The sequence below is a fragment of the Sphaerodactylus townsendi genome, linkage group LG02, assembly GCF_021028975.2.
Source record: "Sphaerodactylus townsendi isolate TG3544 linkage group LG02, MPM_Stown_v2.3, whole genome shotgun sequence".
Classification (NCBI taxonomy): domain Eukaryota; kingdom Metazoa; phylum Chordata; class Lepidosauria; order Squamata; family Sphaerodactylidae; genus Sphaerodactylus; species Sphaerodactylus townsendi.
The window spans coordinates 167,378,448-167,405,672 of record NC_059426.1 but is presented as its reverse complement, the minus strand read 5'-3'; the positions used below and the strand labels follow the sequence as shown (position 1 = coordinate 167,405,672).

The 27,225-nt window shown below is 43.2% G+C and overlaps 1 protein-coding gene across 2 annotated transcripts in view; it reads left to right on the top strand.

The window, feature by feature from the left end:
• Nucleotides 1–27,225, top strand: part of JAG2 (jagged canonical Notch ligand 2) — a 125,405-nt gene that overhangs the window by 72,517 nt on the left and 25,663 nt on the right. Inside the window, exons 5-12 of one of the 2 annotated variants that reach the window (XM_048485683.1) lie at nt 1,974–2,034; nt 12,863–12,993; nt 14,312–14,431; nt 15,884–15,997; nt 18,411–18,524; nt 20,032–20,145; nt 20,608–20,654; nt 24,072–24,245. In XM_048485683.1, the coding sequence (XP_048341640.1) occupies nt 1,974–2,034; nt 12,863–12,993; nt 14,312–14,431; nt 15,884–15,997; nt 18,411–18,524; nt 20,032–20,145; nt 20,608–20,654; nt 24,072–24,245 (875 nt within the window). The remainder of the gene's footprint in view (nt 1–1,973; nt 2,035–12,862; nt 12,994–14,311; nt 14,432–15,883; nt 15,998–18,410; nt 18,525–20,031; nt 20,146–20,607; nt 20,655–24,071; nt 24,246–27,225) is intronic. The other variant, XM_048485684.1, reaches the window with a different exon arrangement.

Here is a 27,225-nt window from a genome sequence, read left to right as displayed (position 1 = left end):
CAGGTCAAAGCCTTCATGTCAAGGTACCATGAATCCACAGCATGTGCCACAGACGCACTTACGGCTCCCTGGACATCGCTTCTCCTTTATGCCTTCCCTCCTGTTCCAGTTATCCACAGGTTCCTTCGGAAGATCAGGACAGAGCAAGCACAAGTAATACTAGTAGCTCCATTTTGACCGAGACGTCTTTGGTTTACGGTGATCCAGGAACTGTCAGAGACACCTCCATTCCATCTACCTCTCGTCCCCGACCTGCTGGTCCAGGGACCCCTGTGGCATCCAAACCCTGCATGGTTTCGTCTGACCGCATGGCGGTTGAAAGGGCAAACTTGAGACAGAAAGGCTATTAACAAGGTGGCATCTACCTTATAAGTTTCACGTCACCAGGCCACAATTCGAATCTATAATTCCTCGTGGAAGACCTTCGTGGCATGGGGGGAAAGGAACCACATAGACCTGATGTCTTCAGGTCTACCTTCAGCTTTGGATTTTCTCCAGGAGGGAAGCCGGATTACGAAGTTCCACTCTGAGACGGCAAGTGGCAGCCCTAGCTACGTTCTGGCCTTCCTTTCAGGGGGTGCCAGCCTCACACCATCCTGATGTGGTGTGTTTCCTTAAGGGAGTTTGCCAGACGCAACCACCAACAGTACACAGGTTTCCATCTTGAAGGCTGCACTCTGTCCTGTCAGCCCTCACCAAGTCACCATTTGAGCCTTGTGCAATCAATTAATCTGAAATGGTTAAGGGTGAAGACTCTCTTCCCAATTGCCACCATTTCAGCCAGACGCATCGCTGAGCTCTGAGCCCTGTCAGTCAACTCTAATCTGTGTGCGTTTCACAAGGACAGGATCATTTTAAGAACAGATCCTACATTCAGGCCCAAAGTGAGCTCTTCCTTTCATTTGAATCAGAACATTGTTCTTCTTAACTTTTGTCCACAGCCATCACATCTGAAGGAAAGGCTCTGGCACAATCTCGACGCCTGTAGGGCGCTTAAAGTGTTTATTATCCGAACAGAGGACATTTGTCAGACAGATAGCCTCTTCATTAACATCTCCGCATCAAACATCGGTCAACTGATGTCAGTGACTGCGATCAGTACTACTTTAAAGGTCTGCATCATCAAAGCTCACAAAGCTAGCAATTTGGCAATTCCGGCGGGAATCACTTCACACTCTATACGGTGTGCCTCTACCAACGCAGCTCTCAGGAATAGAGCATCAGTCGAAGACAACTGCAAAGTGGCAATTTGGTCCTCGTCATCTTCCTTTGTAAGGCATTATAAGCTCCAGTCTTGCTGCTGAAACCGGCTTTGGCAAGAGTGTGTTAAAGCACATACTAGAGGACCATGTTTAGCCCTCCCTTCTTGGTGGACACTGCTCTAGGGGGGTCCCACCAAGATATCCTCTGCCTCCAGGAAAACAGACCATTGGATAGTCACTGTGAAGGGTCCTTCTCCTGGGGATAGGAGGACATCTTGGCCCTCCCTGATATAACATGTCTTACAGTGGTTCTAGGTCACTTACAGTTGCTGTTAAGGTTACCATTGTTTTTTAAGATATTGTTATGTTCTTTCTTGTTACCATGTGTTATTGGTTCTTTGTTTATCTGCTATGTCAGTTGAATACTGGCTAAAATGGAGTCCGCTGGCAAGACAGGAAGTTAGAAAAAAGTAGTTCCTGCCTCCCAGAGAACAGGGTATGAAACACTCATCAAGATGTCCTCCTATCCCCCAGGAGAGGGACCCTTCACAGTGAGTATCCAATGGTCCATTCTCCTGCCTGGTAAAAAAAATCTCTGTCGTTTTCATATTGCAGATTGGTACAATGTGAATGTGTTGAGTTGGCTCGATCCGTATGTCATTAAAAAAAGTTTCTAAAGATGAAAATGAGCAATATGGGAAACGACTTATTTGCATGACTAATTCTTTCCAAAGTACTGGCACTAACTGATAAACCTCTTTTTCTCCCCAGCTGTGTGTAAACAAGGATGTAATTTAATCCGTGGGGGCTGCACTGTACCTGGGGAGTGCAAGTAAGTATATATGCAGATTTGAATCCCCCCCCCCCAAAAAAAAAAACTTGCTTTTGTTAAGTGTGGCTCTGTTTCATGCTGTGGGGAAAGATTTAATGCTCAAGCACGCCTATATACTTCCTCTTAAAGTGTTATGTCAAAGTATTTGTTTAATTTGTTTAGTCCCCTATCTTGCTTGTTTCCTAAAGTTTCTGTCTTTTTGGGGGGCGGAGGGAACAGGCTTGTGCTCACAACTCTGATAGCTAAGAAAATGCCTAAATTGCTGTAGACATACCACCTTGCTTATATACGGTTTTGTCTAGCAAGACCAAAGGCCTTTTGATAAAATCGATAGAGAGGTGGTGAGACTTGTGATGACTGATTGCTCCCATTGCCTTGCATAAAGCTGTTTTGTGCTGGTCCTGTCGACTGATTATCCAGGGCTGCTTTTATCTGGATCGTCCACAGACTGATCTGTTCACAAAGCCTGTGCTCTACCATAGAATGATGGCTCCTCCCCTTCTTAGTCAGCATTCTGGCCCTGGAATGTCAGCAGCTAGATTATTTTTGACTAATGTATTCTATATTGCGAAGTATCTTAACTTTGCTTGTCCTTGTAAAACGAGACGCTTAATCACTTGCATCAAAGCGGCAGCTTGGTTTTTATGTGGGCACGCCGGTCTAAAGTATCCAGGATTCCATATAATGCTATACAAATCCAGTTCGTTTCCTGACAGGACACAAAATCTCATGACCTCATAAAACAGGATTGGCAGCTCTTTTCAGACAAACGGTGAGGCCACAAGATTGGAAGAAATTCCTATCTACCCTTAAAAACATGCTTGAACTAGGCTGAGACTTAACCTTCATAAATTTTGATTTGACAGAAGATACAACCAAGAAACCTCAATATATAGAAATGTTGTGACGGGAGCCTTTTCTGTGGAAAGTGCCATCAAATTCCCACCAACTTAGGGCAACCCAATAGGGTTTGCAAGGCATGAGGCAAACATACGTGTTTTGCCGTTGCCTTCCTCTGGATAGGAACCCTTGGTGGTCTTTCATCCAGGGTTTGCACAGGTGTTTTTTGTTAATACAATAATGCTGCAAGTATTCTATTAAGTGATTGTCAGCTGTGAGTTCTAGTATGATTGAAACCCTTTTATGTAACTGGCTGAAAGGATTATAGTGCCTGTGTACTTGCAAGCTCGAACCGTTCAGGGTAGTAGACAATCGCTGTATATATTACATGTGGGTTTACTTGAACAACCAGAACATCTCAAACTAGGGTTGTCGAGTTAAAAATGGGTTGCAAGCCTGACTTTCTGAGCTTTTAAACTGGGGGTCAAGTTACACATTCGTATTTTTAAAGAGTTGGGTTTGGGTTCCCTGCAGCCCTAAAGCAGCAGTCCTGTGGCTATGAACTCTGCAGCTTAAAAAAAAATAGTTGAGAGCCCAAACAGGTTCAGACTGCTGTCACAATGGGAGAAAGGATCCTACGTTCTCCCGAGCCATATTTCCATGCAGAAACAGTCCTGATGAGGAGTTATTTCCCTATTTGCTGCTCCAGGAGGAGTATTCTGTGCACATGGCAATTTCCAGACTAAATTGGCAGTCCCTGCATGCAGACTCATCTCAAGCTGTTCTTCAGGATTGCCTGTCCCGAGGAGCAGCATTTTGTGGAGATGAGTAGGAAGAGAGAAGCAGGAAAGGTCTGCTCTCCTGATGAACAATTAAATCTGGATTCAACCCGGTGTCAGGAATAGAGTTGTGAAAGTGTCGGCTCAATGGAACTGTCTTTGCAAGCAACATCTCACAGGTTCCAGATGCCCAGGTAGAGCTGATCCTATCATTGACTGTCCACAGTTTGGATCCAACTCGCTTTACTGCTGGTGCAGATGGGAGAAACAGGGTTTCCTTCGACCACCATAAAAGCTGCTGTAAGGACTATGGGAGTTGCACCGACATAAGACCTCTAGCAGTGGTGGCGAACCTATGGCACTCCAGATGTTCATGGACTACAATTCCCATCAGCCCCAATTGGCCATGCTGTCAGGGGCTGATGGGAATTGTAGTCCATGAACATCTGGAGGGCCATAGGTTCGCCACCATGGACCTATGGGGCTTTAATAAGGAGGGGAATTTAAGAGAGGAACTGCTGAGGAAGCTGGCTGGATCCAGGCTCATGAGAAAGTCATCTGTAAAAGAAAAAGTATAGAGAAGGGCTGCCAGGATGATTGAGGGATCGGAGCACCTTCCTTATGCTGGTGGGAATAGCTGGTGGGAATCACCCAAGCTCCAAGATGCCTTCCTTATCTCAGAGCAGAAGGAACCTCACAAACAGTATCCAAGGTCCCGTTCTCTACTTAAGCAAAGATGGACTCACATTCTAGCTGTCTCGGAAGAAGTGAGCTGCGACTCACAAAAGCTCATGCCCTGCCAGAAACTTTGTTAGTCTTTTAGGCGCTACTGGACTCTTGCTCTTTTCTATTTCCACCAGCATATTTAACATTGTCAAAGGCATCCGTTGTTTCCCTAAGAACCTCTTGGGTTGTCTGATAGTTCTTGTTGCTTTGGAAGATATAATGTTTTACGTTGTTTTGGAAACAGCATGCCCTTTTCTGTAATGTCTTTAAAAGCAGTCTGTATTATGTATTTGTTTGTTGTGGATACAAATATTCTTTCTTCTTTACTGTTAACCAAATGGGGTCAAAGATTTCTATGCATTGTAGTTAAGCTCTTCAGTTAAGTTACACAAAAATGCAGAGGAGACCATTTCCATATTGCCTGAGGCCCCAACCCCCCATCTGCACATGCTAGGAGATGTTTAGGGAGAGAGGAGAGTTTCTGGAGGAAATGATGTCATTTCTTGGTGACACTCCAGGAATTTCCCTTAATCTCTGTGATAAAGATAATCAAGGTTAGCAGAAATTCATAGATCTGATGCCACCACATTTTCCCCCTCAATTCTGAAATTACTGAGGGTGGGGACAGGATTCCCCACTACCAGTGGGCAAAAGCAAGCTTGTTACCTCTTGAAGATGGACAGTAGGGCCTTGATCTTACTAGTGGGCACTCCAACCAACTGGAATTTATGCCATTTACCAGGGTGGTGGCAAAAAGATTTATCAAGTGTTGGGCAAAATGATCAGTTTCTGATAGTTGATGCTTACTCAGACTTTTGTAGTCAATCAATTGTTGTAAGTCCGAAATGCTTGGTTCCATTTACCTGACATGGGTTATGTTCTGTAGCTTTCAGTGAAACTTACAGGTAACTGCACTTTGAAGTTTTGTTGCTATAAATGTTAGTTTTGGGCTGCAGGTAGGTTTTAAGTATCTGTCGCAAAACTATCAAGGTTATTTAATAGAATTCTTATTACAAATGCTGAAAGCCAGTTTCTCAATTTTTGGAGAATGGAATCTTTATCAAATCTAAAATAATTTAACAACATAAAATTACTCATTTAAAAGTTAGCATTGAATGACATTACTCACAACTAAGCAGTACAAAACAATGCATATGTCCACACTGGACACAAGAATTATCATTATCAAATGCTTCAGATTCTAAACTGTAAATCTTCATGCCGCACATTTTGTGTGAATAAAACTTTGTCCGAGGGGACATTTCAGATTCAGTGAGAGAGAATATTTCATTGTAGTTATTTTGCTGTCCAAAAATTTCCAGTTTTGTTGTAGGCAAAACTGAAAAGTTTTCAAGAAGGATAAAAAAGAAAATGTTTTCTTATTTTTTTCCTGAATCTTAGTGTTTCTGAATCACTGATTAAATTTATCAATGATGACACCAAGTCATCTTTTGATTTTCAGCTTCAAGGTCAACAAATTTGCATTTCTTCTAAATCTTCAAAAAAACATTTCATTTGAAGGCTACTACCACATACTTTTAGCTCTTTAGTTTTTGTCAGTACAGCACTAGAGCTGAATTGCTTTGTTTGACATTTTCCCCCCTTGCTATGATCCAGTTTGCTTCTTTCATTGGGATACTTAGTGCTTCTCACCCTGCTAGCCTTTTCCTGTCTCAAATGTTTTGGCTAAAGTTTCCGTTGGAAGTTATGTGTGCATGAGTTTTCTTTTGTCCGGATGGCTGTTTTTAAATAAGATAAGATGCTTTAAAATATGGGCACAGTTATAGTTTCTGCCCTTTCAGGATGTGTCAGTTAACTGGAATGGAATGAAATTGAGGGTGGGAGGGGGGTTGGTTCTGTCATTTTGCTGAGATTGTTGCAGGTTTCAGTATTACGAACTTAGAAGGTAGGGGATGCTGACTTTTTGGATAGATACGTATATGCACACTTATGCAACGCATGCACAGGAATTGGGTACACCGAGTGAACCTCATTGTCAGTTTCTGTGATTTAGCTTTCAGGAAGAGGGGGAGTGCTTCATAATCTGGGAGAGTGGGGGCATCATATATGGGGACGGCTGTCCCTGGATTGTACCACATCAAAATACAGGTGGTGATTCCTGCATGTTAAAAAACAAAACAAAACCTAAATGTAGAAGTCTTCCATGTTGGGGAGGAAGAATATGGCTGTAGTTTTGGCAGTGATGCATTAGCCTTTCCACAGTTCATGATGTAGTTGATCATTCAAACATGAGGACTAATCTCAGTCCAGAAAAGACTATTACCAAATTCCTTTTCTGAACAGGTAGACGTGCTCCCAAGATTGAAGCAAGTACATGATAACCTGATAGTGGTAGAGGGGGTTGTACAGTCCGCTACTTGCTGGCTCTGGGACAAGTGACAGTTGAGTTTTGAGAAGGCATTTGTTCCTCCTAGCTGTAGTGTTGGCCTAAGCTAGAATGACTTTATGGTTCACCATGCCATCATTTACTTGGTTTTGCTGTGCGTTGGCATCAGCCCTGTTCCTTTCATTGAGTGATGCTCCTTTTCGGTCCCTTTCATACGTTTGGAATTTATCATGATAAAACCTCCTTAGCTGTTTTGTTTTCATGTTTTCTTTCCAAGTATCAAGAGTTCTGCTTCCTTGAGCAATTTGCCTCTTCGTTATGTGTTAGGAATGTGTGGTGATCTCTGTCAACCATTTCCAAAACGGAAGTGGAACTAAAGCTGCTCTGGCACCTACCAATCCTGAATGCAGCCTGACTTCCTGTTTTGCGGGAAATTGTAATTTACCTTTCCTTATAAAATGTGAAAATGGACCCTTTTACTGCCCGTAACCTTTTGACTTGTAAGCATTGTGTTTCTTTGGGTGGGTGCTGCCCTTGCAGGAATGATTAACTGGCAGGAGAAAGAAATGTTAGCTTTTGTGTTCAACCTCCTTTTTGAACTATTTCAGCTAATATAGTGATCTTTCTTTAATAACAAAACTAGTAGTCATTAGAAGTCAATGTGTAGCCGTCAGCTCATCTATGTATACTTTTTTCAGAAAGGTAACGTGACGTGCTCCAACAACAAAATTTAAAATAGATACTACGTGCTAAAACCAACCTTCTTCTGCAATAGAAATGCCACTTTGAATATTCAGCTGGTTTTGTCTTGTACAGATCTGGTGTAGGTACTTCTGCACCTTCAGATTTTTAAAAATCAGGTTTGGGGGGGGGGTTTAACAAAAAGCAAAACCATCAGCAATGCACATGGTCAACCTCCCTTTGCCAGATGCCTTCCAACATTCAAAACTTGCAGAGTAGATTTTGACAGGGGGGACTCTGCAAGGACTTGTGAGAGGGAGCTCATTTCCCCCTCATGGCCTCTCTGCTTTTCCTACTTACTTCCTTGCTGCTCAACAGCCAGCCCACATTTACCTGCTCCTTTGTCTTCAGTTTTCCCTTTCCCCCACCTCCTAGGGAGCCTCAGCCTAGGGAAAGTATGGCCTAATGGTGTGGTACTGGGCACTGAGCCAAACCAACTTGCATGGTAGGAAACCTTCAAGGGAACCCCTGGGGGGGGGCACTCACTTCCCCCTGTATCTTCCTCCCTATGTTTTCCTCTTTCCCTCCTCCTGGCAACCCCCATATCCTCTATGCCTTCCCTGCCTCATTCTCTCATCAGCCATTCAACAGCCTACCTTTTATCTACCTCCAACCTTCGCCTGTATGTATGTATTTAATACACCACTTCTTTCTCCACGGTGTGGACCAAACCAGCTTTCTACAAATGTGTGGGGAGAGGAACTCTGAGCTCCGTTGAATTTTTTTACATGTCGGCACAGTATCCAGGGGGATTACTCCCCAAGTTTTGTCCCTCTCAGTCGTTTTCTCCCTTCTCAGTAATTAGGGGGCTGTAATCAGGGTAGGCGTTCGTTCTGGCTCTCCCATTTTTTCTTTTCTCGCCATCCCCTCCCCCCCTGAATATTTGTGCTTTGTGCTTTGTTTTTAGCAGGACCATATACCAACAGGATCTAATTGTCACAATATCTAAATAGTACAGATTGTTCAGAAGGGCCCAGACACATTGGCCTTTGCTTGGGTGGACCCCTGTGCACGTGTGAAATCCACTGTGAGGCTGTGGAGTCATTCGTACAAACCTGATCAAATGTGATGGATACAGTGATGGATGAGGTTGCCAACCTCCAGATGGTGGCTGGAGGTCTGCTATTACAACTGATCTCCAGGTGATAGAGATCAGTTCACTTTGAGAAAATGGCTGTGGCGTCCCCCCCCCTTGCCCAGGCCCTTTGAGCGGTATTTCCTTCCCTCCTCCCTAACCTGGGGGTTGGTCTCCCCAGACAATGACTCTCCCCATTGGCCCAAGGGGCCAAGTAACCACCCCGCCCACAAAGCACTGGGTGTACGGGGCAGCTCTTGCCCACACCACCCTCCTCTCCTCCCTTCCCCTGTCTGGCTTGAGCTTTCACACCCTCTCTCTCTCTCTCTCTCTCTCCCTTGTTGCTTCACAGGGAGAGGAGTTTCCAGGGCTTCATCTGTCCCCTGTGGCCTCACAGGGAGAGGTGTTTACAGCTTGCGTGAACAACTCCCACCCTGTTACTGCACAGGGTGAGGACCAGCTTGAACTGGGATCTAGGTTCTCAAAGGGGGTCTGGGCATCAGGGTCCTCTTCCCTCCTTCCCACTTCCCACCATTGAGCTGTCCCTTTCCCTTGTCTCTTCATACCACCATCCACATTTGCTGCTGCTGTGGCAGCTCCAGACTCGCCCTTTCCCACTTCCTTAAATACCTTCTGCCCTCTCATACCTCTCCCTTGTCCCAGCTGCTTCTACAGCCCATCTTCTACAGCCGCCTCAGCTGTGGGCAGGTGGGCCCTGCCTGGTCTGAGCTGCTTCTTCAGCCCATCTTCTACAGCTGCCTCAGCTGTGGGCTTGCTGGGCCTAAGCCTCCTCTCTTCCCTGCCTTCCCCTTTGAACAAGGCCTCTGAGACCTCTAAGGCCTTCACCCTCCCTGCAAGAGGCTCCTCTGCCACCTTCTTATCTCCCGCAGTGCCAGCTGGTGAGGGACTCAGTGGGGTAAGTTCGGGCGCTGCAGTAGCCACTTTGGAAGGTGGACTCCATGACATTATACCCCATTGAAGTTCCTCCCTTCCCCAAACCTGCCCACCTTAGGCTTCACCCCCCAAATCTCCAGGCAAACTCTATGCTGGGGATCATTAGGAAAGGAGTTGATAATAAAACTGCAAGGATTGTCATGCCCTTATATAAAGCAGTGGTGAGACCGCACTTGGAGTACTGTGTTCAGTTCTGGTCACCACATCTCAAAAAGGACATCGAAGAGATAGAAAAAGTGCCGAGAAGGGCAACGAGGATGATTGAAGGATTGGAGCACCTTCCTTATGAGGAGAGGCTGCAGCGTTTGGGACTCTTTAGTTTGGAGAGGAGACGTCTGAGGGGGGATATGATTGAAGTCTATAAAATTATGCATGGGGTAGAAAATGTTGACAGAGAGAAAATTTTCTCTCTTTCTCACAATACTAGAACCAGGGGGCATTCATTGAAAATGCTGGGGGGAAGAATTAGGACTAATAAAAGGAAACACTTCTTCATGTGTGATTGGTGTTTGGAATATGCTGCCACAGGAGGTGGTGATGGCCACTAACCTGGATAGCTTTAAAAGGGGCTTGGACAGATTTATGGAGGAGAAGTCAATCTATGGCTACCAATCTTGATCCTCCTTGATCTCAGATTGCAAATGCCTTAGCAGACCAGGTGCTCAGGAGCAGCAGCAGCAGAAGGCCATTGCTTTCACATCCTGCATGTGAGCTCCCAAAGGCACCTGGTGAGCCACTGCGAGTAGCAGAATGCTGGACTAGATGGACTCTGGTCTGATCCAGCAGGCTATTTCTTATGTTCTTATGTTCCAGGTGTTTCCCAAGCCAGAGCTGACAAGCCTAGTGATAGAATGTTTGAATATGGCTATTCAGATATCCACAAATAAAGTCTGCCATAAAGTCTGAGCCTATGAATCCTTACTGAAGAGTGAGCCCTTTGAGTTGGCGCTTATGACTTCAGTCTTCTCATTCTGCAGTATCTTTGTGGATAGTCCTTTGAGAAGTCCTGAACTTTAACTGCCTGTTCCAGATTCATAATAACTTTTCTGCATCCTTCTCTCTACTGCATGTTCTAGATATAAGAAAATTCTGTCGTATGAGCAGCTGGTCTAGGTTCCTAGCCAAACCTCTGATGAAGTTAATATAGCCAGAGTATTTTGTCTTCTGTAAGCACCTAGCAACCTATGTTTACCTGTACTCTAATTATCCAAGTGAACTTGCTGTCCCTTGAAACATGTCGATAGTTGAGCGTGTGCTGTGCTATCTTAAAGGCTGCTTGGGATTGAGTGGAATTTCTAAGCTTTGGTGACATCACGTACTTATTTGTTTACTTGGTTCCTCGATAGAGGTTGTAGCTAGCTGTGTTGATCCAAAGCAGAGTCCAAAAGCAGCAGCTGTGTAATAAGATACCTTTTTATGAAGGCCAGTCCAAGTAACGCAAACGTGCTATGTGGCTTTTGTGTTGAGTTTTTCTGGCAAAATTCAGCTGTTGGGCTGGAAGCAAGCCCTGTGTACATAGGTGGGTAATTTTGCATGTAGGCAAATGAAAATGTAAGCAAGTTCCTTTTTAAAAACTCTGTGGCCTGCTTTGTTTTATTGAGGTAATGGTTTTTGGTGGTTGGCAGAGAGGTTCTTGGTAATAATTCCTCCATCTCAAATGGAAATTTTTTCCCCTTAACGAGCTGTGATCCTCTATGACTCATCCCAGGTGGCTTTTAATGTTCCATTCATCTTCTGCATTTCATAATCATAGAGATTTGAAGCCTAACAAGACATTACAGCATCCCCATGTCCACAGTGGGAAATGCTGGCAGCATTTTGAGGCAAGGATTTTCATCTTGCAAAAAAAAAAGCCACAGGGACCTGATCCTGAAAGCTATCCGGATGGTGCGACAACTGAGTGGAGACCCTGCTGGCCTTCCCTCAGAGGAGATTTGAAAATGGTACATGTGGTAAGAAGAGGGACCAAAGCTCAGGAGGCAGTGGAGGGAAGGGCTGTTCTTACTAGGTGATGAGGGAGCAGCTGGGGTGGAGATCGGGGTGTCTCAGTCACCTGGCAAACACCCCCTCTCCCCTCTGCTGCCTCCTGTCCCCCTCCCCCCCACACACTGTACTCCTGGAGGCTGAAGCAATCTTGGATGGGTGATTTCGTACCCCAATCTCTGGGAGGCAGGATCTTGTAATTTTTCAACTTCCTGTCTTGTCCTTGTTCTCCATTTTAGGTCAGTATCTTTCCTGCCTCAAAAGGGAGAGCAAGGACCTGTAGCTGCTCCTTGTATTTATGGTATAGAAATTCCCTGTCTTGTCTGAATTGTTTGTTGGTATTCAGTGCATTCCTGTTGGTTTGTGATCCCCCATGGTTAGTCTTGAGTGTGTGTGCTGTAAATAGCCCCACTCAAAGAAGTCCCTATTCCTTTTGGCGCCAAATACCGCACGCACCAAGATGGCCAACCGTTCCTTTTCGCCACCCAGGGATTCAATCCTCAGATCAGCAGCCGAGGGCACCAGGCAGCGCGGAAGGCTTCTTCCTGTTCAGAAAAGACAACCTTGGTCTTCATCCAGCCAAAGCTTCATCAGGTTGGCTTTCAGCATGAGACCTCTGCAGCATTTTTGAAAGAAGACCATCCTCACCTTAAAATAGCATCACGTCCCTGTGGCAGACATGGGGACACCATAACAACTAGTCAGTCTCTCAGAAGGACCTCCGAGGTTATTTAGTCTGAGCCCTGTTGAATGCAGGGATACAAACTACTCTTTCAGAACAGATGACCATTCAGCCTCTGCGTAAAGACTTCAGTAAAGAGAACCTGTTCTAAAATAAATGGCCCAGGCTCTTCCTCGTTGCTTGCCGAAGGGGTGGCAGCAGTTGTTGAGGGGGAAAAAATGACCTGAGGTTCTCAGTGGGATGTTATTTAGCAGGTGATAAATATCTCCATGACATGAAAAGCTTCAACTGGCCATTTCCACACATTGTGCCTTTATTAAAAATGCAGGGCATTTCTTTCTGGATCTGTTGGAAGCCTACAGCACCCTGACTCACAGAATTAAGTTTGCTTGAAAATTATTTAAGTAGAGTTGTACATGTGCTGTGCTCTTTATACTCCAGTGTAAACCTCACCTGTATTCTATTAGTTACAGAAGTGAATGTTTTTGACCTCACTGAGAATCATTGTTTTCTTGGGAGCTACCAGATTCGTGAATCTTCAACAGAACACGGCTAGTCCATAGCGATACACAGATCCTGACAGAGGGAGAACTGTATCATTCTTACATGCTGAGCGATAAATAAAAGTACTACTCCATGTATGTCTGCTGTGTATAAATAGTCCTCATGTTGCTAACATTTAACATGCACTTATTCCCTAGGTGTAATTATGGCTGGCAAGGACTATTCTGTGATGAGTGTGTCCCCTACCCAGGCTGTGCTCACGGGAGTTGCAGTGATCCCTGGGAGTGCAAATGCGAAACCAACTGGGGTGGGCTGCTGTGCAACAAAGGTACTAAACTCTCATTCATAGTATAAATTAAATCTCATTCACTAAACGTTAACCAAGTAGCAGCTCTTTGTGGGAGTGTGTGTCTGCAATTCAGAGCATCGGCTTTCATAACTCTCTTGTTCTGCATTCCTGCTTAAAGTATAGCAGGCAAAATCTCATGAGTTGAAAAGCTGACTACAAGGATTGGACGAGGGCATTGGGTGCTGTGAGATTGGGCAGAAAGACCAGAGTGGACTGGTGCAATGGGAAGAAAAAATAATACAGTTATATTGCCCCTATTCATTTTGCATATACTAGTAAAAAGTCCATAAATATATGAAAACAGAAATCCATGAAAATGTTTCCAATACAGTGGAACCTCGGTTTTCATTGCCTTTGGTTTTCATCGATTTTTTCAGTGAAAAATTTGTCTCGGTTTTCATCGATTTGCCTTGGTTTTCATCGATTTGCAGTAAGGTGCAGGGGTTTGTGGAGAAAAATTACCCGGACAAAGCTGTTGCAGGCCGTGTCTGCAACTTGTTTAATGACAACGTCTTGCCCCATTTCAGACAAATCTTAAAGAGGTGTCAGAAACAGACCTCTTTGGACAGCTTTCTGGTGCGACATTGGTCCACTGGCTCTGAAGCTAGTCCTGGTGTTATTGTTTGTTACTGTTTTCAGCATTAAACACTATGTTTATTCACCAAAAAATGTGTTTTTTGGTATGTTTTTTGGAGTGCCTAGAACGGATTAATTGGAAATTATATTGATTCCTATGGAAAAGTTTGCCTCAGTTTTCATCGGTTTCGGTTTTCATCTATTCTTTTTGGACGGATTACCAATGAAAACCGAGGTCCCACTGTATTATACTGGAAAACATGTTAGAGCAAAACGTGTATAGCACACACTAGCCTCCACAGGTTAGAAAAATATACAATTAAACTGCCTAGTTGTAGGTTGAAGAAGTATATGAAGAAGTATATGTGAAGCTGAAGAAGTATATGTGAAATGTAGGGGCAGCTGAAGAAGTAGATGTGAAATATAGGGACAGTATGAATGAATGAAGTATTTTTCTTCCCACTGCACCACTGATTCCTTTTGTCCCATCTTGAATGTGGTGTCTTCTCTCTTTTGCTATGAGATGTCCCTTCCATTTTGTTCCATGGGCAGAGATAAGATGGCAGGGCAGTGAGTGAGTCAAAATCAGTTGAAAGTGGCATACATCTGTAAATATTTGTGTGCATGTCTAAATTTTTCCTGTTTAAAAAAGAAAGAATTCCAAATAGTAGTTTTGTACCTTCTCACATCAAATGACACCCCCCCTCCTTTTCTCTTCTAGATTTAAACTATTGTGGAAATCACCATCCATGTGTGAATGGTGGAACCTGCATGAATACAGAACCAGATGAATATAGCTGTGCCTGCCAAGATGGTTACTCTGGAAAGAACTGTGAAATTGGTACTAAGAGATTGTATATATTTACTATATTTATACTACCACTACCTCTTTCTCCTGGAGAACTTAGTGATTAGATGGTTTTATTGGTTTTTTAGAAAAGATTGTTTTAAATTATTTTATGTATATTGTTAGCCTCCCTGAGCCCACTGTGGTGGAGGGAGAGAGCAGGATATGAATTGAAAAAGTAAACAAAAGAAATAAGTTACTGTATGCCCGGCTTTTAAACATTTTAAGCTAAGATGCTGCACATTTGTGACATTCTTTAACAGCTTCATAAATGTCTCCCCATTCTCATCTTACAACCTTTAGTGATATAAGGAGAAGAGGATTTTTTTTCTTGTATAATAATTATTAACTTGTTGAACAAATTGGCCTTCTGGCGTACTTTGTGCAGAAAGAGATCCCTATGCACAGTCTTAGTGGTTAGAAAACAGAAATATTAATTCATTTTAATAAAACTGAACTGACTCTTCTGGCTTCCATGCAAAGCTAACAGCAAGGTAGTTTGTTTTGTTAATTAATCCTACTTCCTCAAGGGGCAGTATAATGATTCCCCCCCCCCCCCAAATTACCACCAATAATTACTTAGAGTAGACTTGGTTTAGAGATTGGCGTATGGTCACCAACTAGGCTTCATGGCAGAATCGGGTTCTGACTGGATTTATTTTTTAGGTATTTTTACCCCTCTTCTCCCCAAAGTGGCTTAACCCTTTGACCACCTCCATTTTATCCTCACAACAATCCCTGGACATTAGGGGAGAGAGAAATTTACAGAAAGAGTAGTTCTGCAGTGGAATTGGCTGCATACGGAGGTGGTGAGCTCCCCACCACCCCACTGGCAGTCTTCAAGCATCAGCTGGGCACACGCTTTTCAGGAATGCTTTTGGCTGATCCTGCATTGAACAGGGGTTAGATAGCTTGTATGACTTCTTCCAACTCTGTGAATCTGTGATTCTAACAGTGTGAGGGAGGCTGCCATGAGGGAGAGTGACCAGCCCAAGGTCTCTCAGCAAGCTTCCAGGGCACAGTGTGGAAAATGGTGGAACGACAGCCTTCCAGACCTAATCTGAAATTCTAATACACAACATGAGCAGTGGCTTATAAAAGAGCATATACCTCCCACAGAGGCGTAGCTCCAATGGGACAGGGGGTGCGCGCACCCCTGTGGGAGTGTGGCGGGGGCGGGACGGGGCAGAGGACTCACCAGTGCACTGGGCGCTTTCCCCCCTTGTTACACCTCTGACCTCCCAGAATTCTAATGGTAGATTACCACAAAAGCAAAGTAGATACATTGCCGAACCTGCAGAGCATTGGCGGTAGATTCATCATCCATGAGGCCCCCTGAAGTTTTTCAGGAAGGGATGCCTCTGCTTTATATGTTCTGAATAATAGTTCTAAACTCAGGCGCAGTTCTTATTCTCTCCGCTAAAGAGCATTTTCTTTTCTTATCAGCTGAGCATGCTTGTGTATCAAATCCTTGTGCTAATGGTGGAACCTGCCATGAGATTTCGTCAGGGTTCAAATGCCAGTGCCCTGCAGGATGGAGTGGACCAACGTGTGCTATTGGTAGGTACAGTTCGGCCCCAAAGCGGTGTGATTTGGCTTTGTTGATGTAATAGATTGGTCACCTACTGCACTTGACTGACTAAGCTCTCAGAGGTTGTGTTCTCTGTAGTGTTGATTTTACAAAAATGTATGGATCTTAATTGTACGCTTGTGAAAACCACAGCTGCATCATACTCCCTCATTCTTTCCTGATGTTAGGTTTGTCCCTGATCAAAGCTTTGGTTGTATTCCTTTCGGTTGTTTAACGAAGTTTGCATGCGCTCACACCAACAGCAGTTCTTTTGAAGGAAAGCCCTACTTTATTTTTAGTGTATGGATGTGTGCTTGGCAGGAGCATATCAGTTCTACACAAGCTTGGTACCACATTTTTATTTCAGTTTTATGTGCTTTTAATGTGTATTTTAGCTTCAGATTTAATTATTTTAATGACAATCTGTTTTAACCGATAGCTGCCTTGGTAGCCTGCACTGGGCAGGAAGGCAGCATACAATTTTTGTAAACAGTAATAATTTGAGCCGCTGTGCTTTTAAAAACAAATATTCCACATTCAGCTCCAGAGCTACGCAGTTAACTCCCTGCCTGGCCTGTTTTACCAAAGAGAAATGTCAAGGAGCGGGAGTTCAAAGCCCCTCTTGCCTCCAACCTGAAGTGGGCTCCTGCTGATTCCCCTTGGCTACTGTGAGGCTGCAGGGAAAGCAAGAAACCCACCTTGCAGTTTGGCAATAAGTATCTCAGCAGCAGGCGCTAACTAGAAATTAGAGCTAAAAACAGTGTTCTTGATTTTTCCATGCAACTCATGGGTCAGGGGAAGAAAAGCTTTCCAATGAGATTGCTTTAGGTACCCTGTTTCCCCGAATATAAGACATCCCCTGAAAATAAGACGTTGTAGAGGTTTTGCTGAAGTGCAAAATATAAGGCATCCCCCGAAAGTAAGACATGGCAAAGTTTTTGTTTGGAAGCATGCCCAACGAACAGAACCCAGAAAAATAAGACATCCCCTGAAAATAAGACATAGCGCATCTTTGGGAGCAAAAATTAATATAAGACACTGTCTTATTTTCGGGGAAACACGGTCGTAGAATTTTAGGAGTGGCAGTATACCCATTTGCACTGAGTATTGGGTTCCATTCTGTCTACTGAGATCTTTAGCTGTTGTTTATTGACATGTGATCTTGCTCTCAGAGATATATAATGAAGAATGATTGTTGAGGGGAAGGACAGTCTTTTTTTCTTTCAGCTAGCTTTCTTTAAGAAATCTTGTTGCTTTGACTCTACTCCAAAAATATTAGTATTTATTTATTTACAGTCACACACCGTGGAATAAAACAAAGTTCCAGAATAATAAAATGGGAAGCATTCAAGGGAACAATAAAAACAATACGATTCTCAACTTGCCATAAAAATATTTAGAGAAATGAAAGGAAAATGTAGTTTTATTTAAATCCAAAAAATTTCTTAAAAGATAACAATATTAGTTTTTAAAAGCATTACGATCCAGCTATCCGTGAATTTTCATTACATAGGCACAGAAATTTGCCACCTGCCTCAAGATATTTGGCTTTTCATCATCTAGCAGTTTCTCTAAGTGAACCTTGTTCAACAGGCTGGAAATTTGTCAAAAAGGGGGAGAACAATCTTTGCCTGTATCTCCTTATAAAACGGGCAGCGGAAGAAAACATGACCCCTCCTCAAAAATGCATCTGATCCAGAAGACTGGTTTTAGAAACAAAACAGTTGCAGACATGTCAGTTCTTAATTTTTTTGAACCAGGGAGCATCTTGTTCATAAATCAAGCAAGAGCCGCATCATCCTTTTGCTTTTTACCAGCTACATAAACAAGGCACTTACTAGTTTAACAAGAGCGGCTGAACTTGTTCACTCCCAACAGGCAAACGTGAAATTGCATTACGGGTTTCTGCTCCTTGGTTAACTTGCCTACGCTGTGCTACTAGACTATAGTTACTACAACGGAAGGAAGGTTTATAGGTTAATAGTGAAACTTGATGAGAAGGACATGTTCACACTTGGCTGAGCAGTTGCTCAGTGAAGTCTTGTCTACATTTTCAAGCCTGCTTTCCATATTACATTTTTTTTAATGCCGCAGGATTATTCTTGCAACTTTCCTTCGTAAAATCATAACCAGAATGCTGAGTGCATGCGTCTGCTTAGGATAGTTGCTCCACATAAGGGATTTAAATAGGAATGCGTGTAACCTCAAACACACTTTTTTCTGATGTGGGAATATTATGGGGCTTAAACCTAATGCCCTTGTATTATCTTGAGGTAACGGTTTTCAAAACAGTCCATTCAGTTGGATGGCATCTTCCTCTAGACATGCAGGGCTCAGTCCTCTTTGCCTCGAAAAAGTCTTCACATGGTCTCAAGTTGCCTCCGATGCTCTTTCCCTCCCCAGATATTGATGAGTGCGCCTCTAACCCTTGTGCCAGTGGCGGAACTTGTGTGGATCGCATTAATGGGTTTGAATGTATATGTCCACAGCAGTGGATTGGGTCAACCTGTCAGCTTGGTAAGTCTGGACACCTCGAAGGTGACTTGAAAAGAGAATTGGGGTGGGGGCGGGGTTTGCATATGCTTTAGAAATTGGAACATTGATCAACTGTATGTAAGTGGTTGATTTTGTGTCTTAATTGGTTCACTTAAACACTTGAATTCTCCCGAGCGTTGATTTGAATTAGTCACAGCGCCATCTCTGAGTTCCAGGGCTCTGTGCTCTTTGCAGTGTGAAGCATTCTTCCCTGCCTTGATGTGTACCTGAACAGTGGATGAAAATACCTTTGGCATGATAGTAACAGTAATGTGTTTAATTCCAGGGTGGGTGTAACAAGGACTTTTTTGTGCTCTTAAGATACTACACCTTGTTGTGGGTGTAGGTTTTGGCTCAGATCGCTCTGGTGTGCTCTTTGTTCTTGCATCTTGCTTGGTTCATATATTTTTTCACCTCTGGTGGTGTGTGCATGTCTCTCAACTGTGCAAAGTATCTAGGTGATCCCTGCAGATCAGCGGCCGAGGGTTGCACTTCACTAACCTTTGAAACTCCCTCACCAAAAAAACCTGGCGTACAGGACATGATGAAGCACGACTGGGGAAGGCAAAGGCAAACCACCCCATAAACATAGTCTGCTTAGTAAATGCCATGATGTGATATCACCCCATGGGGTTCATTGACCAAGTGCATGTACAGGGAATGACCTTTACCTAGACTAGAAGAGTGGCATGTTTGTTGCAAGGATCTGTCAAAATGTAAGGGTAAATGGGTATTAACCCTGGGTCGGTGAAGACCACAAGAATACAGTTTGGGTCTGCAAACAACACCCAAGAGGCAAATTCATAACATGGACCAAGGATTTTGTTTTATGTTGCATTACACTATCAATGAGACCCCTATAAATAAGACTGACAGATGAGTATCTGGAAGATCCAGGTTCAAATCCCCACTTGTGCTGTGGAAGCTCATTGGATGACCTTGGGCCATTCACACTCTCTACGCCTAACCTACCTCATAGGGTTGTTATGTGGGGAAAATGGAGAGGGGGAGAATAATGTAAGCTGCTTTTAGTCCCCATTGGGGAAAAAGCCGGGGTGTAAATGAATTAAATAAATATGCCTTCTACAGAAACAATGTATTTCCTACCATTTTTACATGCCATTCCTAAACACTGTTGGATATATGGTAGGTCTGTGCTATACCCCCACCCCCTTCATGCCACAGGAACCACCCACAGTTCCCCGAACTAATATTACATTTTCCTCAAGAGTGAAATAAGAAACTGCAGCCCATTCGAATAACCTGTGTTGGCTTCATGAATGTGAAACTCAAGCCTTTCATTCTTCAGCCTTGCTTATGATGGAGGATGCCGCGTGCTGAAAATATCAGCAAATGTACATCAGAGTCGTCACTGTGTCCCTCCTCTGGGGAGCGATTGCTGATATTTGGAAAGCTTTGCTTTGGTGCAAGGGCAGCCTGTTGCTGGGTTTGTTCTTCACTCTCTGCTTTTCTTTCTCTTCTTTCACAGATGCTAATGAGTGTGAAGGGAAACCCTGTCTTAATGCTCATTCTTGCAAAAATCTTATTGGTGGATATTACTGTGACTGCATTCCAGGATGGAAAGGACTAAATTGTCACATCAGTCAGTATTTAATCTTTAGTATCTGCCTTTGACTCTAAAAGAGCTTTCACTCGTAGATTAAATCAGAGCGTTCTTCTGTAATTTCTATTATAAGACTTCTCTTTCAACTTCTGAACCATCACAATCTTCTCAAAGGACCGCTTTATGCTGCCTCCTTTAGCTGATGTTTCCTTGCATCAAAAGCTTTAGCTTTCGGGTCATGGAATGAACTAACCAGACATAACTAAAATCTGACCTGGCAAGACTTGTGCAGATATACCTACCATTTTTGTCACTTTTTCTTGCTTTTCAGCTGAAATTGAACTAGCGTTTTCAGTTCTTTCAAATTTGTGTTGCGAGGCCTTCTGAAAACCATCCAATTGATCACTGATACGATGAACTCATACACTGCTAACTTTCATTCTATACAATATGGCTTTTGGTTTTCCACAGTTTTTAACATCATACATATTTGTTCCATAGATATTAATGACTGTCGTGGACAGTGTCAAAATGGAGGGACTTGCAAGGTAAGACTGCTTGTTTTATCGTCATTTTTGTCGAGTATACTTAGAACTACCACTACAAAGTTAGAAGCTACTGTGTAGCAAGTGTAAGGGAATGGTTACAGTCAATTATCTCCTTTCCTGGTTATTAACATTATTTTAAATTACTGTTTTAAACATTTCTAAGCCGTCTTTCTACCAAACTTAGGGTTTTCACAGTGGCAAACAATGGAAAACATTAGAACAAGCTTCAAATTCCATATAATGTGATGGAAAGTGCTGTCAAGTCAAGCTGACATGGCAATCCCATAGAATTTTCAAGGCAAGAGCTGTTTGGAGGTGGTTTGCCATTACTTGCCTCTGGTGAGCTGAGAGAGTTCTGAGAGGGGACACAAAACAGCAAAGTTTTCACCTGCTAGGGGAAGACAGTGAAAGAAGGGTGGCCAATTCTTTCTCTCCAAGTGGGGAATCCATATTTTGGAGGGTCACGACCAAGAATGCGTTCTTGTCATGTTGCTTAACTGTCTAGCCTCAGATTACAGGACACCCAAAGCAGGGCCTCCATGGATGATGAATACAGGCACTACATTGAGGACAGAAACAGCCATGGGTAGCCCTCTTAGCCCTGTAATAGGAAATTTTTACATTGAACACTTTGAGAAACAAACCCTGGAAACAGCATCAAAAAAGCCCACAATATGGTTCTGTTATGTGGATGACACGTTCACAATTTGGAGCCACGGAGAAGAACTAAACAAGTTTCTGGACCATATTAACAATATCCACCCGAACATCCAATTTACCATGGAAAAAGAAAACGAGGGGAAGCTCCCATTTCTAGATGTCTTAGTCATCTGCAAACCGAACCAACAGTTGAACCAACAGAAAACCTACACACACTGATAAATATCTGCATAAAAACTCCAATCATGACCCAGGACAAAAAAGGAGCACAATAAAACTTTGGTAGATCGTGCAAAAAGAATCTGTGAACCCCACCTCCTTCAAGATGAACTGAATCACCTTAACTGGGCTCTACAGGCTAATGGTTACTCTACTACAGACATCAGAAGAGCTTCAAGACCAAGAACAAGCCACAGGAATAAAGATAACAGCCACCAAAGGGAAAGTGTTCTTACCATACATCAAGGAACCACTGATCCTATAGGGAAACTGATGAAGAAACATAACCTGCAAACAATCTTCAGACCCACTAAGAAAATTCAACAAGTGCTTCATTCAGTAAAGGATAAGAGGAATCTTCTAACTTCTGCAGGAGTCTACCACATACCGTGTAGCTGTGGACAACTCTACATAGGGACCACCAAACGCAGCGCCCAGTTACGAATCAAAGAACATGAAAGGCACTGCAGATTAATTCAGCCGGAAAAATCAGCAATAGCAGAACACGTGATAAACCAAGCTGGGCACTGAATATTATTTGAAAACACAGAAATTCTGGACCACTCTGACAATCGCTATGTCAGACTACACAGAGAAGCCATTGAAATCCACAAGCACATGGACAATTTCAACAGAAAGGAAGAAACCATGAAAATGAACAAAATTTGAGTACCAGTACTGAAAAACACTAGAATCAAGACAGTGACTCATGAAGATCACCCAGACAAAGGATGTCTCTAGGTAGTAAGCAGTCAAAGGGATCAAAAGGCCAGGCTACTTCAATGCAGATGCCCTCACTAATTGATTATGTTATCTTCATGGTTACTCACATGCGAAATGGGTGGATCCCCCCAACAAATGCAAATCAAGCTTGCCCTCCGGGGATAGGGCGGTATAAAAATCTAAAGAATAAATAAATAAATAAATAAATAAATGCGCCCTTTACACTTGTTTACAAGCAACTGGTTCTTTCTCCCACCCTGGACATTCCACAGGTATATATACTCCACTTGCTTTACTACCATCAGATCCTCTGAAGATGCCAGCCACAGATGCAGGCGAAATGTCAGGAGAAAATGTTACTAGTACAGCTGAAACCTATAAAAAAGCTTTTGATGGCAGTAGAACAGCAATATCCAAGTGAACCTATATTACATATCTTCCCATCTGAACCTCTCGAGCATCATTCTCCTCTTTCACCCATATATATAGAGGTGAAACTGTCCAGCTGTCTGGGCCCTGCAGGACCTTGGTGAGTTCCACAGGGCCTGTAAGACTGAGTTGTTCTGCCGGGCTTTTGGAGAGTCTGGCCGCTGAGGGCGCCCCCTCCCCTCCTATTTTAGGTGGTCACTATCACACCTATGGCACCCTCTGTTCCCCTCTCCAGGGCTGGGTTTTTAGATTGTTGGATGCTATCTATGATATCTTGTATGCTGCATTTTTAACTGGTTTTCATTATTTTAATGTATAGAGCCGTTTTATATGTATATTTATTTTTTTCTGATCGTGCTCTTTTTGGTTGTTATGTTGTTTTTGCTGTACACCGCCCAGAGCCCTTCAGGGGTGGGCGGTATATACATTCAATTATAACTAAATAAATATTATTTATGAATTACATTTTTACCTTGCCAATTTTCCTAAGGACTCAAGGCAGCATGATAAAACACCCAGGCAAACACTGAGCCACAAACCCAAGAGTTTCTCCCCAGGAATGTCCACGTGTCCCACTCATACTCACTCGTGAACATTTCCCTTTTTAAGCTCCCCACCCTATTTGTGCTTTGGAGCCATCAGCCAACCTGATTGCCAAGCCTTGGGACTCAATCCTGCCAAACTGGAACCCTCCAGCCAAGAGATATTAACACATCAAAGGGCTGGAGCATTGTCCCTTTTGGTTGGAAAATAATGCTCTGTCCAGCAAAGAGCAGCTTCTCCCCTTCTTCTCAGCCACAGCTTCATCTGGGCTTTCTACCACCACCATAATTGTCAAGGCATCTCTTGCTCCCCTTTGTCTCATCACAGGCAGAGAGTCACTTTACAGAGTGGAAAGAACAGGACAGTAGAAGCGCTCAAGGAAGTAGGTGGCATTCATAGGTTTAGATTAAAAGCTGTAGGAGCCTGAGGCTTCAGCCTTCTATAGCTGATAGACGATAGAACAACATAGGTACAGACAAGTTTAATTCAGTCCACATTGTCGATTACCTGACCTGGATGGCCGCAGCTAGCTTAGTCTTGTCAGATTGGAAGCTAAGGAGGGTCAGCCTTGGTCCTTATTTGGATAGAGACCACCAAAAAAGTCTAGGGTCACTGTTCAGAAACAGGCAGTGGCAACCAACCTTTAAATATCTCTTGCCTTGAAAACCCTGCAGCGTCGCCAGAAGTCAACTGTAACTTATTACCACCAAGTTGCTGATGGGCTTGACTTCAGAGAAACCAAATGAAGCCAGTGAAGATTCTAGGTTTTTGACATCTGAGGAAAATGTCCACATGAGATTATGTGGACGAAAATATTATCTTCCATCTTTCCCTTTCTTTTAGGATGAAGTGAATGGCTATCGTTGCGCATGTCTTCGCGGCTTCGCTGGCAAGAACTGTGAAATAGAAGTCGATGAATGCGCAAGCAACCCATGTCAAAATGGAGGACGCTGTGAGGACCTGGTCGACAGATTCTATTGTGTATGCCCGCAGGGTTTTTCAGGAGAATTCTGTGAGGTGAGGAATTCTTTGAAATTTCTGCTAATAGCTGTAGTGGATTGAGTTTGGGAAAGAATTGTATTCTGTGTTTATGCCTGATCAAATCAAAGCTACTGTATTGTGGATTAATGCTGCCGTTAACTTAAGCTCCTGTTTGAACAAATGGATTTGTTGGACAGCAGTACAGCCTGGTGGCTATGTTATTTGAAGGGATTGTGGCTCAGTGCCACAGTGTGGTATAGTGGTTAAGAGCAGGTGCACTCTAATCTGGGGAACTGGGTTTGATTCCCGGCTCTGCTACTTGAGTTGTGGAGGCTTATCTGGTGAACCAGATTAGCTTGTGAACTCCAACAAATGCCAGCTGGGTGACCTTGGGCTAGTCACAGTTCTTCCAAGCTCTCTCAGCCTCACCCATCTCATAGGATGTAAGCCTCTTTGAGTCTCCTTACAGGAGAGAAAGGGGGGATATAAATACAAGCTCTTCATCATCATCTTCTTTGCACTCAGGTTCAGTCCCCAGCATCTCCAGTTAAAGACCTAAGACCTAAAGTTAAAGACCTAAGTTAAAGACCTAAGCAGGAGGTGTTAGATTCGTGGCCAATTGCTTTTACTTATTCCTGAAAAGGTTTGAGCTGAGAAGGTTTGTTTGCTTTTTTGCAGCATATATGGAAGCATAAATTAGAAGGTGCTACTTGTTACAAGGGTTGTATTTGCAAACTGATTTCTGGCTCCTGTTACAATTTGGAATTTCTGGATGATCACATGAATAATGATGGAAAAATTTGGCAGCGTGTCCCAAAGATTGCAGGAAATGCGCTTCTCTAAAAGCTGCTAATCCCATTGCTGAAGCTAAACAGTAAAATGGAAGCTTAAAGTAATGGTGGGAGGCAAATGGAAGATGCATGACAGAAAATATTTCTCGCCCCCCCCCCCCCCCCCCGAGAGCTCTACCAAATATTTTGGTTGTTAGCACTCACATGCCCAGCAGAGACTTCTTTGTCATGCCTTTGGCAGATTTTTATTTTAGCCATTTACTTTGGTTTAGTTTCTAGTTATTCTAGGGAGATTTTTGTCAGATTTCTGTGGGATGCAACATCACTTCCAGGCAACACTCTAGGAATGCTCCTAACCTGCATCTTAGAGATTGGGACAATTGCTAGACTGGCATGGAGGATGTGACGTCACTTCCAAGTGGTGCTCTAGGAATCCTCCCCAATCTCTATCGTTTTTAAGCACAGAAATGGAGAAAAATTCCTAGAGCATTACCATCAACACCATTTTCCCCAGCTTCTCAAATTATTGAAGGAGGGGTGTTAAGAGCTGGGGTGGGAGATTGCTCACTGACACTGGGCGAATAGTAAATCTAGTTTACTCTGCTTCCTTTATTTTTGTTGTTGTTCTGGTAAATTTTTAGTTTTTTAGCTTTATTGCTTTGTGTTTGGTTTTCTATTTTGATTGTTTCATTGTTTGCACTTAGAGAGTATAAGATATTACATGTGTTAATCAAGTAATAATTCTAGAAACCAGCCCTGAAAATAGCAAAATGTCGAAAGGCATGAATAAAGTAGAGAGATTGATTGGGGATGGTTTCACAAAAGGTGTTGAGTGGTATGTCCATGTAAAGACACCCTTAAACTACTTTTCCCCCAATTTACATCCTTTAAATAGTATGGGGCTGAAAGTCACCATGTTTGCAAATACTGTACAAGAATTTCATGTCTTCATCTTGTCTCAGTAAACCTTTCATAGTATTTCTTAAGGCTATTCACACTTTGTTCATAGGCAGCAAGCAGATTTTTGCCATTTCAGTTCCACGGATATGCACAGTTAAACAAGGTAGTTTCAAGCTGACGTTACTATAATGAGGATGAAAGTGCCAAAACTTAAACAAGTCTCCTACACCATGTAAACCTTTACACAGACACATCCTTTTAAGGAAGTGAGTGATCTTAACACTGTGGTCTCACGTCAACAAAGTGTGCTTGAAAGCCACATCTACACATGAGCAAGACAGACACAACAATACTATCGAACCCATCTGTTTCTACCTTTTTTTAAATTTGTAGTAGAAGAACAGCTTTTAAAAGGGTCACTTGCCCTCACTTTCTGCCATGGTTCTCTCAATCTTTGAAAATTAGTTTTTTGACGCAGCTGAAGTTGACTTGAAGCCCACCAGTATTTTTTTAAAGGAAGAGGAAAAATCAACTACAGTTTTCTCAGAACTCTCTCAGTCCCACCTACCTCATACGGTGTTTGTTGTGGGGAGAGAGAGGGAAAGGGGTTTGTGAGCCCCTTTGAGAGTCCTTATGGTTGAGAAAAGCGAGGTGCAAACCCAAATTTTTCTTCTACCTTTACTGGCTCTCACTGCAGAGTACTGAGAAGGGACAAAAGGGAGCAGATGTAGCCTTGGAGGTTAAAATGTTTACTGTGTTCTCCATCATTGGTGCAGATATTTGAATGAAGGCCAGGAGCAGTGGCGTAGCATCAGCAGGACAGGGGCGTGTGATGTACCGGGCGCACGCCAGTGCAGGGGCGTTCCAGAGTAGGAGCATAGCAGGGGCTCAGGGCACACACATGCCCCTGGTGCAGTTCCCCCTCACTCCGGCCCTGACCAGAAGTAATTCCCTTTGTGGTTTGGAAATACCCAAAGGAGGTATCAGAGTGACCTTACTGATGCAGATAAACAGAAACAAGCTATGATGCTCTCAGTGGTGGTGGAAGAGGAGGAGAATTGATTGTTTTTGGAGCAGCTATATTGTGTCATCCTGTTTACAGAAGACCCAAGGAAGTGATGCACACAGAAAAAAGAAACAGACCCTAACATCATTCTGCACTTATAAAATATTAAATACAGCAACAGAAAAAATATTTTTAAAAGGTAAATATTAAAACATTCAAATCCGAAATCCATAAAATCATTGAAATCAACTCGGAATATTGAGCTGCGCATAAAAACAAGCCATGAGATCCTTAAGAGATTCAAGCAGCATTAAAAACC